Consider the following 20,588-nt stretch of genomic DNA (forward strand, 5'->3'; position numbering starts at 1 on the left):
TGGGTCTGGGTAGCAGCAACTATTAACTCTTTACAATCCAAAATGTATTAAAAATCCAAACCATGACGAGATAATTTGAACTATTTGTAACACTGTAAGGACTACCTAATTCATCTTGTGTGCAGGACATCCAGAAGACAATCTCACAACCCTGAAAAGATTAATTTCACACACCTCCTTCCCAAAGTTATTAGGACATTTAAAGAAAATATTGAGTGCAGTTAAAAACAGTGACATTGAAACCATCGCTGACACACTCGTGAATGAGAAATTACCTCGATGTGCTGGCGGGTGGAGATGTCTGGATTATAATCCAGCCTTTTTTTAGGAGGCTTCAGCCCCAAGCAGCAACAGTGAGCAGGAAGGGGAGGAGGAGGAGGAGGAGGAAGAGGAGCAGGAAGGTGAAGATGAAGTGAAGGAGGAGTGGTGACATCATGGGGGAGGAACAAAAAAAACATGTGGAGAGAGTGATACCCATTAGAGAGTCTGAGTAGCAAGAGATGGGCCGATTCATAAATGTATCGTATCGTACATGTGCTTTGTTTGTACACATGGCGCGCGCGCGCGCGCACACACACACACACACACACACACACACACACACACACACACACACACACACACACACACACACACACACACACACACACACACACACACACACACACACACACACACACACATCCAAGATTAACAAAACACATTTGTTCAATCATTAGCAAATCTATAAACTACAAAATTGCAGAGCTATAAAAGCAAATTAAACCTTTGTATCAAGTACACACACACACACAAAGCACACACACACACATGCAGGTGGAAAAACAAGCTGTGAGTCAAGTGATGCAAATGCTGCAGTGCTGCATCTCAGTGTGTGACAGATGGCACCATCAAATATTGCATTTTACTACCGTTCTATTAGTGCACCTGAAGATGTTTTCACTATTCACTAAGTCAAAACACATCGGGATTTTTCAATCTAAAAATCTCTTCAATGGATCATCAACAGATTCTCGATAAGAGAACTTCTACATTTATCTGTGATTTATTGAGTGATCTGAAATCTCAGATAGAGGGAGAAATCTGCTGTACTCCATCTACAATCACGTCAACTCAAGACGAGAAATAACGACCTAAATAGATTTAGGTCAATATTTTTCATACACATTTTGTCTTGGTTATAACAAGACAAAATGTGCATGCCATCATGTATCTACTTTATCTATATCTAGCCTTATTATGTCGGGCTAAAGATAACAACATAGTGTTGAAGCTCGAGGAAAATATGACCATCTACATCCAGCAGAGAGCGCAAAAGCACAAAAGAGAGACACGCAGTTCTAAACAGGAGACGAGTCAACAGAGAACAAATGCTTCAATGTAATACAAGGTTTATGCGAAAAAGATTAAAAAACTGCACATACTCATTGGTTACGATTACACTAAAGCTGCTGGAGATTATTATTATTTTTTTTAAAATCAGATCAAAACATAGTGTCAGGGTCATAGATCAATAAATTAAAGATCATTAGCTTAAAGAAAAAAAAATATGTAAATGGGTGAAATTAACACTCAAAAGTTTATTTTGACCGTAAACACTCTTGTCATGACCCCATTTTTATATACTACTAATTTCTGGCAACCCCAGAGAGTTATTTTCTCTAAAATTATTATTATTATTATTATTATTATTATTATTATTATTATTATTATTATTATTATTTTCTATATCATGTGTGTTATACTGTGTTAGAAATACAGCCAGGATTAGTGCACAAGTGACAGATATTTTTATACAGCATTTCATTTGAACTAGATTTACATTTGAGAAAGTGAAAGTATAGAAATAGAATAGTTTGAGATTGTGTGTGATGTTTTAATTTAGAAAAAAATAACTGTTATTATTTAAGCTCTTTGAGCTTTCAGCCTCTTCATGCACTGTATATCTATTTATGTGATATTATGTATTTTTTTATTGTGCAAAATAGATACATAAAATGATTGAACAAATACATTAAAAGTTTTTTTTTTTTTTTATTAAAAAATATATTTTTAATGAGTCATTTTTCAACTGTATTATTACTGGATATTTCAGGTGATCCCATTTTATTTTCAGCCCCCCCCCCAACATGACCCCAACCCTGCATTATAGGAGGTGCAGTCCCGTAGGCAGATGCATAGACATGTTTTTACTTCATTCTTACTGTGATTTCTTATGTTTGAGCCCAAAAACAGTCACAGGGACTTCCCAACACTTTTTGCTACATTACTGTTGTCTTTCACTTCCTAAATACATGCCCTAGTTTCAGGAGTGCACGTCAAGCAGCAAATCACCTGGCTAAAGAAATTCCATTAAACAGAGTTGATATAAAGCCTGTTTGTGTGTGTGTAGGAAGAGAGGGAGTCACAGCACCAAACAAATACCACATGCCCATACAACTAGCCCCACCTGTTCTATATACACATTTAAAAAAAAGCAAGAGGCATTGGTGGGGTGCAGAGAGTGGGTATCTGCCTATGGCAGGGTTGTGGTGGAGGCACTAGCTAGGCCCTGACTTACCGGGCGCCCAAACTCCAGTTCGGAAAAGAACTTATACCAAGGCTCGTTCTCTAATTCTATGTCATCATAGGTCTGGGAAAGCATGACAGTGAGAGAGATAGGAAATAGAGGAGGGACAAAGGAGAGGTGTGAAAAGGAGTCACACACACAAAGAGAGACATGAACCTCATGGTTAGGAGCGGGCACAGATGGCACAGGGAGAGGAGCACAGAATGAACCGGGATGGATACATCACAACGTCTGTGATGGTATGTTACCACAAACCTCCAGTTAAATACCAAAACTATCAGTTGGTGTATCCTCAGATATTACATTTGGGTCATTCCAAGTCACCAAGACATCCCACGCACTTCGGTCTAAAAAAAATCTGGAATTTTTACTAATTGTTCCTTAATAATTTCGTTGACACTATATTTTTTGTTTGATCTGATGAATACTTTTTGAGATATGGCCAATTTAGTGAGGTGGGTGTGTGTCGATTTTTGTTCAATTTTATTTTTCCAATATCTCAGAAACTATAACATATAGGAAAATTAAATTTGGTATACTAATACATCTCCACTTACTCTCTTGGAAAATACAAAAATATCTGCTATACTGTACATCCTATCTGGTGGACATGCGAGCCCCTAAAATTTGGAAAAAACTTTGTCGGGATTTGGGGCTTGGACATGTTTAGGCCTTCAGTAAACTACTTAGCATATGCCTGAGCTCCCCGTAATATGTATACAGACTGTTCATATCACTAATGATTAGTCAGACATATGCACTGGGTATTGGGTGACAGTCTATTGAAATCTAAAAAAAACATTTCTTTAAAACTATTTTGAATCAATCTGAATCTCAAAAATCTGAACTCTGTTTTAACTTAGTATAAAGATAACGCTTTCTTGGGATTTAAAATTATTTTTCTTCATGCAACTTCTTTATTTTTATTTTGGACCCCAACTTTGGGTTATTTCACCACTCGTGGATATCAAAAATCGTTTACATGGGGTCATTGTAGCTAGCCTCTGTGTCTTATAATAATTTATTGTTAATTAATTTTTTTAATTTTATTTTATAGGCTGGCAGATAGGATGTATAGCAGACGTTTTTCAGAGAGTAGGTGGAGCTGTCTTAGTATACCAAATGTCTGTTTAGTATGTGGTGTAGTTTCTGAGAGACTGGAAGCTGAAAATGGAAGAAAAATAAGGACGAGAGAAACTAAACTGGCCAAATCTGAAAAAGTATTAATTCCGATCAAACTAAAAATGTACAGCGTACTTATTGAAATTTCGCGGTACAATTGGTAAAACATTTTAATTCCGTGGGCCATTTGTCAAATGACATGGAATGAGCCATTTGTTGTTGTGTGCGTTTGTGTACTCGTGTGTTTTCAACTTAATAAAAAAGTAGAACTGATAAAGACGACTTTCAATAATAATGATCATTTCATTCATTTAAAAAAAAAAAAAAAACTACTACATTTCTTCTGAATTAAAATAAGCAAACTAAAGCAAATTATGTTGACGAAAGGTTTCTTACAATTTAACAGGGCTGGATTAAATAAGTCTGAAAGTATCTTCAATTATTAAAAATGACAACATACTAAATATTCCTATTTTTTATATTGTGTGTGTCTCTGCTCATTAAACTAACAATCAAAAGCCTTAAGTAGAGGAGATTCTCTGTAGATTTCTCAGCATGGCTCACACATTCAGCTGTAATGGAATGAGATCAAATTTCATATCAAGACGAGATGATAGTCACTACTGTGCAGAAAGTCAGTCATTTTCTCTTTTCCTTTTGTTTTTTCATCTGTTGTGAATCTTCTTGTATAAAAATGTGGATCCCAAATACTGAGTAATTCCACATAAAAACAGGAAGTTAGTTACCTTAAATAAAGGCAGATAAAGTGTGCACAACACAGGTCGCTCTATTATTTCTTTAATCTATCAGGATGTGACTCATTCATTGCTGCCTTGGCACTGCTGTCTGCCTCCCCTCAAACGTCACTTTGAACATCAGTGAAACCTTTACAAAAAGCTTTTTTCTTCCTACCCTTTTGCAGTCATTATCATTTTCTATCCCGCTTGCTTGTTTTTCACCTCACACACAAGAGTTAGCAGCCAACAGCCGGAAGAGGATGAAGTCCTAGACGCAGTTAGCTATTAAAGCCCACGTTTCAGCTCGGCTGAATGGAGCGTGGGTGGATGGGGCCGTGACATTTTCACAGAGTGATGTCTACCAGAGTAACAAGCACAAAACAGACCATTTGTAAAAGTGACTCAAGGATTATATTTAGTCATTTTTATGGCAACATATTGTGCATTAAAAAAAAAAGCATGAAAATAATATCTGTTTGAACATACAGTAATTTTGTACCAATCTTTTGTTCGATCCACCGTGTGTGGGGGACGAAGTTGATTGTGGTGGGAAAGGAAATATATACTTACCGTAATAGATTTAACTTAAAACTACAGTCATAACCATCTAATAATACATTATTGTGAGCTATTCATTCTCAGTATCATTTTTCGTACTACGACATTTATCAAACTTCAAACCTATATTTAAATGTTTTAATATTAAATGAATATTAAACATTCAAAGCCTAAAGAAGTCTAAACCAATGATTCTCAACTGGTAGGTCGGGACCCAAACGTGGGTCGCGGACAGCTGTAATGTCTCTCATGTTGTATTTTATTTTGAAAGAAATTTTTCTTTTGATAGGCATGCTGTGAAATGCATGTTACAGAGGAAAATGTGTGGATTTATGTTGGAAAAAATATTACATATGTGTTTTCAACAGCTGTATTTGAAAAACTAAAATTTGTTGGTTGAATTCTAAAAAAAAAAAAAAAAATAGTGGCTCACGATTTAATGTCCGTGGCAAAATGTGGGTCCCAAGGTGAGACCAGTTGAGAACCACTGGTCTAAACAACCAAATAATTTCATATGATGAATTAACTACTTTATATAATTAATTTTCCTTTTTCAACCAAAGCTGTAAATTTAAAACGTTTTCAAAGCTAGTGACTCAATATTTAGTCAATATTTAGTCATTTTTAAGGCAACATTTATGCAATACAAGAAAAAAAAATGCTTTAACATGATAGAAAACAATCCCCCCCAAAAAAAGAATATTAGAAAAAAAAATGTATCAAAACGATTACATGATTTTATATTTTATAGTCACATTTGTTGAGAGATTGTTATGAGTTGGAAAAACAGTTGATTAAAAAAGATTAAAAAAAATAAATCATACTCACTGGTCTTTCACGCTCTAAAATAGAGGACTTGCCAGGCTCGTACTCGAAAATACTTTTGGGCTCTGCTCGGTACTTTCTTGTGTCTACTTTCCTGTCTGGAGGACCCCATTTATTCCTGGAGGTTATATAAAAAAAACAACATACAATGATAAGACAAAAGCAACAAAATGAACAGGTAGAGATGTAAAAAGTACTGATACATCCTACTCTAGTGCAAGGACTGTTACTTGATTGAAATTGTACTCAAGTACAAGTAAGTCATACATAAAATACTCAAGTAAAAAGTAGCTCAATTAAATAGTACTTAAAGTGAAAGTTACTAGTTACTTTCACCCCCCATGTTTACAGTAAACAAACATCTCAGAGACAAAATCTTGCAATTTATTTTCCACAAAGGCATTTGTATAAAATAAAAGGTTTGTCAAAAATGTACAATTCTTTTTTTTTTTAAAAAAAATAAAAATAACACCAATTAATCTAATTAAAAAAAAAAAAAAAAAAAAAAAAATTCTCAGGCTCTAAGTGTAGCTACATTTATGAAGTCTAAAACAGTTCCATACCAAATGTGCCACTTGTGTAACAACATAATAGGTAGAAACCACAACCTGAACCATAGAAAGTGGCTGGACGTTGATCAGAAATGGCACGACTAAGAACATATGGACAATAACATTACGTTTAATCTGGCTATAATGTGATACATTTACTTGTTGTCAGGTTATTGAATTTTTTGTACCTTCTCAATGTCCGTTGATCATTTTAAAACAGAAAAATACAAAGTTTAATGATTGAGTGTGGAAATGTAATGAATTACTGTACTTAAAAAAAACAAACAAAAAAGTACAAGTACCCATAAATGCAACATAATTACAGTAACACGAGTATTTGTAATCCATTACTTTCACCTCTGCTTATCAGAATCTTGTAATTAATGATACGTAATTCACTAATTTAAGACTAATTGTTCAGTTTGTGAGTTTTCACCTACATGTCTGTTAAATCTCTGTCGCGGTCACTGTCCCGGGCTCTCAGCTGAAGAAGCGATGGCATGGGTGGAGGGGGTGGGGGTACTGGGGATGGCGTGGGCTCCCTAAGCCCGAGAAAGCCTCCATTGTCTGATGGGCTTTTGGAGAGAGGCCTGTAAGTGTGTGTCTGGGGAGCGGGGTGAGCCATGGTGGTGGTGGTGCTGGATGACAGGCTGTTGTCATCTGCTGAGAACAAGGCCATAGAAATGATGGAGAGAGATGTGGTGAGACAGGCGGGAGTAAATCATTTATTTTCTACAGGACAAATCTTAAGTTCCACAAAAACATGTCTCACCATTGTTTATGAAAGCATATGTTGCGTTGTACGTGTCTGAATAGTCATCATCTGTTGAAGAACAGTTAAAAGGATGATTAGGATAGTTGCACAAAAAAAAAAAAACTCCAAATATGCACTTTAAATTAGTCATATGCAGTGTTTAGTTTTACTCAAACTCCTTTGACTAAAATATAATGTAGTTTTAGTCAAAACTTCAAAAAATTCAGTTGTAGTCTAGTTCAAGTGAAATAAATGACATTAAGATTTTAGTCAAATACAATATACCATTTATCAACCTCATATTGAATAGTATTAATGTTTGTAAAGACAAACACAGATTTAATGTTATCAATGTGTAGAGTTCTGATTGGATTTCGTCCCATGTGACAAAATTGTAGTTTTGTTTTTATTAGTCGACTGTTAATATTTATTTTTATTAGGCCAGGTAACCCGGACTCAAAATGCCACTCACTTTGTTCTTGTTGTTGTTGTTGTTGTGTGCACTAGTTAAAATCACTACTCCTCTGTTATTCGTGAACGGATCGAGCTGAAATTTGGTAGCTATAATCTATGGATGTGTATGCATCAACGCTCGGAGCCCGATTTTCCATTTTCCAAAGAAAAAAAAAACAATAGTCGATTTCTCTTTTTGTTGCGAGTCAAATATTATGACGATTGGTGGTACCGAATCATTGGCACACACCATTACCCCGTACGTGTCACAGGGGCGCCAGAGGGACACATTTTTCAAATGACTACTTCTCCGTTGGTTCTTGTTAGATCGGAATACAGTTTGGTATGAATACTTCATGAATGAATATGATGAGACGCTCAAAGCCCTTTTTTTTTTTTTAATGGGGTCGGGGGCCTACTCCCCATTTACGGTAATTTCCAAATTTATGGGAACGTAGTCGTGTGATATATCGTTTCAAAAGTAATTTCACGTAGATTACAATTATGCCTTGCACAATTTGATTAGGGGTCTGAGGAACACACCCCCCTTTTTTAGGCAATTTCTATTGAAGTTATTTTCTCATTTATTTGTGAGTCAAATATTGTGACAGTTGGTGGCCCCGAATCATTGACACATACCAATATATGAATTTGGCCCATTACTCCGTGTGTGCCACGGGGCGCCTTTTTCAAATGACTACTACTCCGTTAATGCTGGTTGAATTGGGCTGTAATTTCACATGGACACACTATGAGTGCATGTCAAGAGCCTCTCAGAGACCTTTTTGAGACCCACCCCCTTTTCCGGTAATTTCTAAATTTATCGGAACATAGTCGTCTGATATATCGCTTCAAAGGCAATTCAACGTAGATTACGGTTTTACATTACACATTTTCATTTGTTTGAAACCGAGTCATTTCACTGTATTCTCGGTAACGTGGTACGTGCTATTCGGCGCGGAGACGTTCCGCGGGCCCGGCCGTAGTTCATCAGAACTTGTTTTTTAAAGTAGTCACAGTCAATTTATTGTCACTCAAATGAAAATGTATTCTACGATAAATATGACAAAAACATTTAGTTGACAAAATTAACACTGCTTATATCACACTAATAAACCATGTAACAGTGATTTAAAACACATTAAAATCCACAAAGACTGTAAAAGTAATATCACAATAAGAGTGATCTTATTGTTCATTTCTGCAAATACATTTGGACCTGCTTACATCTTAAACAGAATTATATCAAAGATTGATATGTGAGTGCTTACCTGGGACACTAAATTAGGAAAGTCTAGTTCCGTTATGTGTTGCTTACTACCATAGCTGGGACATTGTGGGAACATTTAATTTTTTTTTATTAGTGGACAGTATTTCCATGAGCGCAGACCTCTGAGACCTTCTAGATTTCTCAGAGGCCCTATTAGAGGTCTCAGGTCGTCTATGATTTGTAGGTCCCACATTTTATTTTCAGATTGCTGTGGGACCAGCACTGGTCTGGTTTTACACAGTGGAGACAGACACTGACATACTGCGACTTTGGCTAAAATAAATGTGACACTATTTAGACACTATTTAACATTAAATTCACCTAAATCAATTTAAATACACTGGATTATTTATGTACAACAGTATAAAACCAAAACAAGGTAAATACTCAAAACCTTGATGACTGTTCAGAACAGGGTTAGGGTCAATTACATTTTTACGTCTTCAATTATCCATGTTCAATTACAACTTTTTTTGAATTACAATTAAAATTACTAATATAATTTAATTCTACAGAGGCTGAAAAGAACATTTTTAAGTTTTCTCAATTACACCCCTGGTCTGAGCTACAACCTCTTTTTTTTGCTTTGTTTTCTTTTTCTGTTTTTTCTTGTCTGTTGATTTTTTTCTTTCCCTTTTTTTTCAAAAGTATTCTTTTGAATACAAGTGTGGACATTATAAAGAACACCGAGTTTGGAAGAAATGTGCTTGTATTATAAAGGAATGTTTGTTTTTGTACTTTTTTGAAAACATAATAAAATACTTATTACAAAAAAAAACACAAATATTATTTTTCCCCTTAAAGTCAATTACAATTAAGTTCTCAATTACTGAAGTTCAATTACAAATAATCACAATTACTGCGCCTTTAATAAAAAAAAGATGAAACTTAACCTTCCTTTTGTGTTAGCTTTCTGTTAGCATCTCTTATGATAACAGGTTGGTTTTGACCCATGTAAAACACACTAATATAGTTGTAATTGACAGTTTTTAAAAAATTGTCATGCCAAATTCAATTACTAAGTCAATTATCTGAACTCAATTACAATTGTAATTACATCATAATTGTAATTATATATCAATTATGCAATTACAATTATAAGTACCCCAACCCTGGGTCATAAATATGAAATGCAGCAGAAAACAGTGGGTTTAACCAGTTATTAAAAGTTTGAAGTTTAATGACTGACCAAACTGAAACTCTTATTAAATAAACATGCTTTGGGTGAATTTTTTGTGATTAACACACGTCTGTGAGTTTGTGAATCTGTCAAAAACAGCCTGAGCAGACAAAAACAAACAAGGCTTGTAATGATTATGTGATTCTGAGAAGCTGACAAAATGAGAGTGGATTTTCCAAGATGGAAAGTCCTCCAAGACTTTAGTTCACATCTAATGAGCGCTGGCTCGGAGGACGTTTGGGTCGTTTAGCTGAACAGAACCTGGTATGGTCAGATGCACATATACAGTACAAGCAGCATGCACAGATGAGCGAGCGCTCAAAGAGGCTGATGGTCACATCATAGCACACAACAATGGAGCAGTTCAGTCCTTCATTGGGCTCAAGTGGAGCTTTACCTGCTTTGTGGACTTTGTGAATCTGTTTGAACATAGTTTTGTACCAATCCTTTGGCCGATCCACCGTCTGTGGGGGAACAAGTTAACAACAAAAATTATTATATATACTACAGTCATAATCATTTAATAAGACATTATTGTGTGCCGTTAAGATACATGAATTAAATAAATGTGGTTAAATATGAGGATTAGAGGTGAGTCTTGGCAAGGATGTTGTAATACGATACGTATCACGATACGATAATACCGCTATGTATCGCGATATTCTACCTAGAGATGAAAAATCAAGTTGCTGTATACAGCATGTTCATCAGAAGATATTGATCATTCAGAGGACAAAGTGAGTCAAAACTATTTGCTTCAAAACATTCTATTTATTATTTATTATTAGTGTTTTACAAATAATGCAGGTATTACACACTGCCATCATAAAATCAAGTGCATCAAGTAACCATTGCAACACATTGAAAGCTCTCATTAGAATGAAAAAAGTGTCATGAATTAAGTGTCATTCTTTAAATTATGACACCTCTGGAGCTATATTGGCATTTTTTGGGTTAGGTGGAGGGATCTAGTGCGGTTAGGGTAATGAACGACACTTAATGACACCTTATTCATGCTAATGACGAGTATCACGTCATAATAATGACAGCGTAATGTCAGCGTAATGTACAAAACTTCAAGTAAAGTGTTGCAGAAACATTAAACAGTAAAAGCCTAAAGAATGCTAAAATACAAATACTGTTATATGATTGTTAGATAATATCAAGACTAACTATATCAAGAAAAACTACTGTATATAATTGATATTCTTTGTGATTAATTCAGATTTTTTTTTCTCAACCAAAGCTGTAAAAAGCTTCCAAAGCCTGCCATGATGTAGTTGTACAGCAACTAAATAACTTATTTCATTAAAAAGGAGGGTAAAAACATTTCATTAAGGCTGATTAGACACATCTTGGTTTGGCTCCTGTGTCTGCGGCTAAAAGAATTTAGGAGTGATACTAATGTACGTGCACTAAAAACCACTTCAAAGACGAGCTATTAAATGGCAGAGACTTTAATCCTCCTTTTATTCAGCAGCACTAAACACTGTTCCACTATTCTGGTCACAGAAAAGGCAGTTCAGCTCCACAGAGAAGGAGAATGACCGAGGATGTAGCGCTGCTGGCGTTGCTAAAAGACGAGCCGATTACCACTTCACTCTCCACGGTTACAGCGTAGAAGGCCAAAAAATGTTTGTCTGTTCAAAACAAAAAGCATCTGTTTTTCTTCTTTCCTCTTTGTTCTCCTTTCCAACTCTATTTCCTCTTTTATTGCTTGTCTCTTTCATTCTTCTCTATTTTAGTCTGCTTTTAAAAAGGAGAAGACAAGCCAGCACACTCACAATCACAAACATCTTATTAAAGAAGACGGAAATGAATAGGCTTCTTACAGTAATACAACTAATATACATCGGACTGTTGATGTGAAATATTATTTATTAATAGTTTATTTTTGACATAATATAATTATATATTATTATACTAAATACCCCTATATCCAATAGCCCTTACATTAATTATCCATATACCAAATATATCTGTTTAATTGATCTGCTCCTTTCACACACGTTCCCTCACTCCGCACACTGGTCGAGCGGCAAGCAAACTCATTCGCAGTTAAAGGGCCACGCACCCCCACACACACACTGACAACAAATGTTATGTAAAAGTCCTTCCACTCCCTCAGAGTCACAAAGCTGTGTTTAGGTCCAAAAACATGGTACCGTTTGATTTTTTGTGAATGTGCATCAGGCAGTACCGAAGGAATTCGGTTGGTGCCTAAAAAAACAACATGAATTCAAAAGATCGGATCAGTCAATGTTTTTTTCAACTCACTGATCGGCCCAAAAATCCTGATCGTGTAAAGCCTGTTCATCTCAAATCTGTTCATAAATGATTGATTGATTGAAGAAATGCTAAACCTCTGACTCTGTCTCTCTGATGATTCTCAGGTTTGAACAACTACAGAGTAATTTCACTCTCATTCTAACAGGACATTACATGTCAGCAACATTAGTAACAAATGTGACTCATCTACTACACTGCAGATTCTTCCTAATCCGTCTGGAGGGATCTCACCGTGCGGATAGCGATAGGGATTCCCGACTCATCCACGGGTCCGATGCCTTCATAATGAGGTGCTTTAATGACGGACACTTTCTTTTCTTCCTCGGAAAAATGAGCGATAGGCACTGTGCTGCTGACGCTGGTGTGACCCGACACCATGGACTCTCTGGTGAACGATTCACTGCCCTCTACACAAAACAAGGAAAACAAGAGAGAATGTCAAATATCTGTAATTCTTTTGTAATATTTGAATAGTTTCATCAAAGATCAAAACATTAAACAAATTGAATATAAACTCAACATTTCGAGTCCATTTAACATTCATCTCAATTCCTATCAGATGCTATATTTTGAATCTTTATTTTTTGTTAAACTGTTTGTATCTTTACATGTATTTAGGTGATTTCTCACTTCTTTAAGACATACTATAAATATACATCCTTACATAGCCTTAAATAATCCTTATTTTAAATATATCCCCGGTCAGGTCACTTTTTCAAGGCCTATTTTCTGGGACAAGGATAAAAAAGTTTCAACTAAATCTAACCAATAAAACAAGCTTTACGTAAGCGACGAGACACTGAGTTTATCACTAAAGGCAGTTTGAATCCGAGTACCAAAGTCTAAAAAAAATTAACAAATAAAAAGTCTGCCTTCTCTTTTGAATACTAAACTCAATACACATTAAACAACTCATATACATAAACCAAATAAACACACACCTTAGACGCCTCAATGATAAATAATAACTCATCAATCAATAATCTTGTACGTAATTTGTATTGTTTTAAATCAGCAGTATACGTCATCTTTAATTAACTGTAATAACTGATCATATCATTTCTAAATGTAAAGTTTTCTAATTAAAGACTACTGATAGATATACACTTTTGAATTTCTGCCTGGCTCACATAAAATGTGTATGTCTTCATCTCTTCCTCCTTGATGTGTGACGACTAAAGTTTTGACTCTGACGATCACAAATGTCTTACGTAACATAACAAAAGAAGACACATGGCCGAAGTCATGCTCCATGCCAAAGGGAGGAGGGACCAGATAACGACTGAATAAAATGCTGAGAAAAACTACATTCTGGGCTGGAGGTGACCGACCCTGGGACTGTTGGCTCGGACAATGGCCGTTTCTCAATTCTAAGTATGCATACTCCATTCTTGTGAACTCCTGGGTACGGACTGGTGGAGGCAAACTTGGAGAACGTATGTGCGCTCCACTGTAAACATCAAAGAAAATAATATGTATTATTGAGTAGATGTCATTGTTGTAAATATTATTTTGTAAACCAATAAAACATTTGGTGATAAATAAATAAAAAAAATGAACAAAAATGTAAATACAATAAACGTGTGTGTGTGTGTGTGTGTATGTTTTGTTTAATAAATAGGTAATCTGGTCATAGCTAATTAGATGCCCAAAAAACACCTGTGACAAAAATCCTAAGAAGCAACCAGGCAATAGGTGATACAGGCAATTTGTCCAAACATACAGTAAAGGATCAATTACAATGGATCAGACAGGTATGGCTGTTGTGGCTGCCCTTTATCACATAAATATTAATAATAAATAAATAAAAGGAAAAGGAAAAACATATTTACAAAATATTAATAATAAAAAACTATAAATAAAGAAGAAAAATAATAGTTGGCTATTAATGGTAGAAGGATGAACTAGATAAATAGATTTATTAAATCAATAATTAAAGATAATATTTGAAAAATAATAACAATGAGTGAAGAAGAAAAGGAAAAAATAATTTACAAAATGGTGATAATAATAAAGGAATCATGTGCATGTTCTAAGTGCATGCTGGGAAATATAGCTGCCGAAGTACACACAAGTCTCCTCTGATGCATACTCTGGAGCAAGTTCATCCGGGGATTTATAGCGGACTTGCTGAGAAGCACACAAGTCTGCACAAGTACACAGATTGAGAAACGGCCAATGTCTGTACGCATTTAGAACGGTGTCTACTCCAGACCACAGCTGTGTTAGATGAGTGCTTGTCTCCCTATTGACTTGACTTATTTTGTTGATTCACGTTCTGCTCATTTAAAATCTATAATTAAACGATCGATTCATTCAAGCAAAACAAAACGTTTAATTCTGTCTCTCTAATGCTTCTCAGGTTTGAACAACTACATAGTAATTTTACTCAATTCTAAAAGTGACTGTCATATATAATCGACGAGATTCCTTAGCTACCTGTGGTATAACAAACAATATACTGATTCAAAATACTTTGAACAGAGCATGACATCACCAGGAAACTACTGGCAATGGTTCAGGAATCCTTGGCTCAAACAAAAGACACAAAGAACCGGTGACTCACCTGAACTCCTGCTCTGCCTCTGCAGGCCAGAGTAAAGTGAGGTGGGGGGAGGGGGATAGGATGGGGGTGAGAGCGGCCTCTGTGCATGTCCAGAACGTCCATTCATAGCGTGAGAGAGAACCTGGCCCTGGGAGTGATCGACAGAGAAGAGAAACATTACGACACAAACGTAAAACAATGAATTACAAGAAATTAATAGATAATTAGCCACTGGACAGTGAACATAATTTAAGTTTTGCAGAAAAGCCAAAAACAAACAAAAATGGAACTAAAAATATTCACACACACACAAACAAAAAAAGAGAAACCAGGATTTTTCATCAAGTGAGATAAATAAGCACTGGTCCAATCATTTTACTAATATAAGGATTAGTAAAACTCAAACAAAGACAGGCTTCTCTCATGTACGTAGTTAGTATTATTTGGATTGTGAAACAATCACAAAAGAAGGCTCAAATATTCTCCTATGTAGCATAAAGAGCGAGTGCATTTTTCTCACACACACACACACACACACGCACACACGCACACACACACACCAAAGATTGATTTACAGTGAAAATACATAAGAATAGTGTCTAAAAGCAACTACTATTATATTATGGTAGGTATACTGACATGAAACGAGCGCTCTATACCTAAAAAATAAATTGCACACTTATTGCCAGTATATCAAAAAGCACATTAAGTGAGTCACATTACTAACAGGGTGAGAATTATGGTTGTTGATCCCAATTATGTTAGAGCTAAAACTCTGAAGGGTTGTGGCAAGGATACAAGATTTCTGAACTGATTTACAGACTATCAAATACATCAACTAGAGATGTAATTAAGCCATTAAGCATGACTTTAGATATGGCCAATTGGCAAAGTCATAGAACTAGAAACATTTCTCACCCAAGACTAATATATATATATATATATATATATATATATATATATATATATATATATATATATGCCATATAATAATAATTACCAAGAAACCCAACATGGACTGGTAAGACAAATGCAGAGTGAATGGCGTATAAAACCAAAATGGATGCAGCCCAACATAAATTGTCCAGTCCAATGATATTAGTATTATAGAAACAGATCATCCTCATGCAACTACATGCTCTATCAACACATCTGATCTTATGAGTCATTGTTTCTTTTAAATATTTCTAGCGAGACATGATTCATTCATTTATTGTATTTTTTTTTTTTTTTTTAACGATGTTTATATGCTTTAAGTGAAGATTTTCTGCAATGCAATTGGAAAACAAAAAAGTATTGTCAGATCATGAATTTCAGATATAGACTGGCTGTAATTGCAAGCAAGCCACACAGGGATGCTAAAATATTAAAAAAAAAAATCACAATGCAGACAAGCACTGACAAGTGCACAGAGACAGTATAGTCAGAAAGACACATTAACAAATAAAGAGACAAAGAGGGTCTAGACTTAATGGGGTGTCTGGCAGGGTGTACTTGATGGTTAGTGAAAGATGAAAACAGGTGGTCATCACATTTTTTGTGGATATTTGGTTCAGCCATCCCAGTGAATGAGAGGACGAAGGCAAACATTGGCTTTATGTGGTTGTGTTATGTTACATCGGTGACTTGCTGTGATAATTACGTTAGTGACAGGGGCAGCTGCAGCGGTGGAGCCCATAGAGGTTGTTAGCGCATCATCAGGGCCAGCAGCGGATGTGTAGGCAGAGACATTGCTGAGGGTTGGCGATGGCGTAGGTGAGGCGCCAGGTGAGTCCAGGCTGCAGATCTGCAGCTCGTCCAGCAGACCCGTCGTGGATGACGAGTAGTGGCTGAGGGCTGACACCGTCACGGGGGAGGCCGAGGGGGACACGCAGCCCCCGAAGCTCACGCTGCTGACTCCTGAGAGGCCAGGCCCACTGACCCCAGCAGCTGCTCTGCCAGCTCCACTGGGAACATACGGGGTGGGCGATAGGGCCTTGGGCATTAGGCCTGACAGGTAGTCGAGTGAGTCTGAGCTGTGGCAGCGATAGGGAAAGTGCCGTGCTGTGGGGTCAGGGGAGGGGGGCCCCTGGTGTGGAACAGAAGGGGGATTGATTGACAAAAGAAGAAGAAGGGGGAGAAGTGCTTAGTGACATTGCTTATTTAATGTGGTCTAAGACAGATGTGTGGAGGTATAACAAGAGACTTTAACAGAAAGCAAAAAGCTTCTCCACAGTGCGACACCGGGGCTGCAGCGTCATCCGCTGACAACATGAATCATGCTGTGAATTGAAAAGGCTCTGTTAGTTCACTGTGGAAGGCAGTAAGTACATCATATATACAATAATTGTAGCCTAGACCAGTGGTTCCCAAACTTTTCACAGTCCTGTACCCCTTCAGAAGCCATGTACCCCTTACTCCTGCACACTTAAACATCATCAAATGTCATACACATTGTATCCCTACAGTGAAATTTGTCTTTGAATTTACCTATCCTAGTGAGGAATAATATATAATAAAAAAGATGTATCTGTATGCACACAAGAAAACATCTTATTCAGAATTATCACTCGATTTATTTAATTAATTAGTCTACTGGTATTTTCAGTGAAAAACAATCCTTTATTTTGGAAAAAAGAAATCAACCTAACATTTGTTGATTGATTATATACCAGTAATACTTGCATACATATCATCACCCCAACTCGCTACTACTTTAATGAGAAATGTGAGGTTGGGAGGATACATATACCACTCTGCAATGTTCTGTCTGAGTCTTAAATCATTCTACACGTGGTGGCAAAGAGCATCAAGCGTGTTTGGCTAATGCAAAATAATGTAGCTCTAGTCATATTTGCACTTTTTTGATTAAAGCAGAAATATGTAACTTTTTTGCTCTTAGTGCTCCTTTTAAAGGTCCCTTTTGGTTATGTCACTGTCGTAAACAGGTGGGTACTATCCATATGCCTTCCCCAAGTGGATTTGTGTTTGAGCCCTCTGTCGATACGATTCCTGTTTCTTTTTCCTTGGATAAAGGTCTTCTCTGCCTTTTTTTTGCTGGCTCCGCCATGATATAAGTTTGAAAAAAGTGAATTTGTAGACAACCGTGAGCAGCCACAGGGATGGTGATAGTCTAGCATTAGTGTGCATTGGGCTGTCGTAAAGCAGTACGTCTTACCCTCAGAGGGACTACAAGAAGGATTCATTAAGGTAAAAAAGTTACTTAGTATTGATTAAATTTGTTTTTTTGTTTTTTGATTGTAATTTGTGGCAATGCATGGAGGCTTCTGCCTGATGCTCTATTTATATTATGTTTTTTTCATGTACCCCCAATGACTATTTGGGTACCTTGGGGATACCCATATCCCACTTTGGGAACCTTGGGACTCTAGACGAATGGTTCTCAAACTTATTTTGCTAAAGTACCCCCTTTCTCTTATTTCTGAATCCAAGTACCCCCCTTGTCTGACTACAACATTTTGCTCAGAATACTATGAAAAAATAACTATAGAGCATAATGATGAAATTAACGAGTGATAACACACATTTTTAAAAATCTCATTTTGTAAAAAGGTAGAATGAAACAGTAATTAGTGCCTTCTGAATAAAAATATTTCTATAGTTTTTAATCATTTCCAGTCATCTCCCGCCTGGTGTTCTAATTAAGATCTTTTCCATCATCATTATTATGATTATCCTTTTTAATGAAAAATAAACAATAGAAAACCCCATATTTTTAATGCATTTATTTGTTATATTTCCACTATCTACCTTGCTCAAGTACCCCCTGTTGTGCCATCACATACCCCTAGGGGTACAAGTACCCCCATTTGAGAAACACTGGTCTAGACCTTTAAATACATTTGTTTATCACATACAACATCACCACATTAAGCGAGTAGCATTGAATCTAAAATGCAAAAAAAGAGAGCATATATGACCACTTGTCTACCAAGTTTAGCCCGACTAGAAAACAGTACCTTTACTTGATCCATTGCGAACAAAGAATTATGAGTTTGGTTGGTAGGTAACCCCCTTTTTTTTTAGATCTTGATGTCACTATGACCCCCATCACAAACCCAAACACATATCAGGATGCACTTTGTCACTGCTCTATTTGCTCATTTCTGACAGGTTATACCAATAGTCCTGCAGCCGAAGATCGAGGTGGAATTTCAGGAGGAGGTTTTGTCATCTCCACGTGGGATGGAATTGGAGTTGGGGGTTGATCTGAGGCTTGATCAGGGACTTCCAGCACAGCTCTGGGACCTGACACTGGACTTTTTAGATTGTTTGTGCTCAAGTTGACAGAAAGTGATGCTGTTTGTGGCTGAGGTTGAATGGGACTCTTTTGCACAGTGGAGGAAGTAGGTGGAGTGGAACATGTGGTTGGGGTCTTAGGTTTAGGATCAACATAGGAATACAGGTGATCAGGAGGGTCTGGGACTGTGACGGGTGTTAGCTTAACAGTAGCAACCTTACGTTCTTGGACATTAGCAGAAACAGATGCAGAAGCATTGTTGTTATTGTTTGGAATTGTTATATTTCCCTGCTGGTCTGGGTGTGAACTGGTCTCTGAGTAAGAGTAGGAGGATGTGCTGCTTATAGTGTACGACTCTCTTAGAGCTGCCTTCTCCTTTTTAGTGAATGTTAGCACTGCGGGACGCACATTATCAGGCAGAGGGATGACCGAGCTGCATTCAGGTGGATTATAGTCAGTGGGCGAGAACTGAAAACTCTCTCTCCTGGGTGGTGGCAACGGCACACAATTGATATCCTTGTTAGCCAATCACAAAGCAACAGCCAATGTAAGTACAAACAAAACAAAAAAACAGGAAAAAATATCAGCACAAAGCTTCAGATTGGACAATGATAGTCAAATTATAAAAGATGACACTGCAACATTTAAAGCAGCAATTCTCAACTGGTGGGTTGGGACCCAAAAGTGGGTCGCAGACAGCTGGTCAAAAATAACTACATACTTAATAACTCTCATGTTGGACTTGTCTTTTATTTTGAAAGAAACTTTTTTCTTTTGACAGGCATTCTGTGAAATTTGTTTTCAACAACTATTTCTGAAAAACTAAATTTGGTTGGTTGAATTCTAAGAAAAACTGGGTCGTGTTTTAATGACCGTGGCAAAATGTGGGTCCCAGCGTGAGACTAGTTGAGAACCCCTGATTTAAAGGGTACCTGTACTACCTCTAGCCATGTTTATAACACAATTATTTTACGTATTACAAAAAAACAAAAGATATGCACATATGTTCAAGAAAACATATTCAAGTACGTTGTTGAACATATTTAGAAAATAAAATCCATGGAGAGTAGCCATTTTGAGCCAGATGTGATGTCAAGTTGTTCATTCCAGTGCAGTGTTTACATTAGCTCTTACCTGATGTCTTTAATTTTCCTACTTATTCAGGTTTTTGTAGTGCTTTTCTCCACCCTTTCTTTAATGTTGTCTTATTATTTATTATGCAAATCACAAAGATGTATGTTGGAGGAACCGTTGCCATGTTTAGTTATTATTGTATGTTTGCACAGCCACAGCCTGCAGTCATTGTTTACATACGAGATGGTACAGAGATCGCTCTGCTTGGCACGAGTGAACAGGAGAGAGTTTGAACTTACTAAGAAAGAGTCTAAAAGGGACATTAAAGGGATTAAATGATGAAAACCTCCTCTAAAAACCTTGTAGTGCTACGCTGCACGTCACTCCGAGCGTCTGAGGGGGTTAAAATGTAGGGCCCTAT

At 36.6% G+C, this 20,588-nt stretch overlaps 1 protein-coding gene across 14 annotated transcripts in view; it reads right to left on the minus strand.

Annotated features, from left to right (window-relative positions):
* sorbs2a (sorbin and SH3 domain containing 2a) overlaps window positions 1–20,588 on the minus strand; it is a 108,607-nt gene that overhangs the window by 22,301 nt on the left and 65,718 nt on the right. For 8 of the 14 annotated variants that reach the window (XM_028472695.1, XM_028473244.1, XM_028473079.1 and 5 more), the window contains 9 exons: window positions 16,496–16,921; window positions 14,875–15,001; window positions 12,540–12,715; window positions 10,417–10,483; window positions 7,135–7,185; window positions 6,803–7,025; window positions 5,815–5,929; window positions 2,561–2,632; window positions 276–332 (listed from right to left, as the gene is read on the minus strand). In XM_028472695.1, coding sequence (XP_028328496.1) covers window positions 276–332; window positions 2,561–2,632; window positions 5,815–5,929; window positions 6,803–7,025; window positions 7,135–7,185; window positions 10,417–10,483; window positions 12,540–12,715; window positions 14,875–15,001; window positions 16,496–16,921 — 1,314 coding nt within the window. The remainder of the gene's footprint in view (window positions 1–275; window positions 333–2,560; window positions 2,633–5,814; window positions 5,930–6,802; window positions 7,026–7,134; window positions 7,186–10,416; window positions 10,484–12,539; window positions 12,716–14,874; window positions 15,002–16,495; window positions 16,922–20,588) is intronic. The other 6 variants (XM_028473021.1, XM_028473642.1, XM_028473565.1 and 3 more) reach the window with 4 other exon arrangements.

The sequence above is a fragment of the Gouania willdenowi genome, chromosome 1 (assembly GCF_900634775.1).
Source record: "Gouania willdenowi chromosome 1, fGouWil2.1, whole genome shotgun sequence".
Classification (NCBI taxonomy): domain Eukaryota; kingdom Metazoa; phylum Chordata; class Actinopteri; order Blenniiformes; family Gobiesocidae; genus Gouania; species Gouania willdenowi.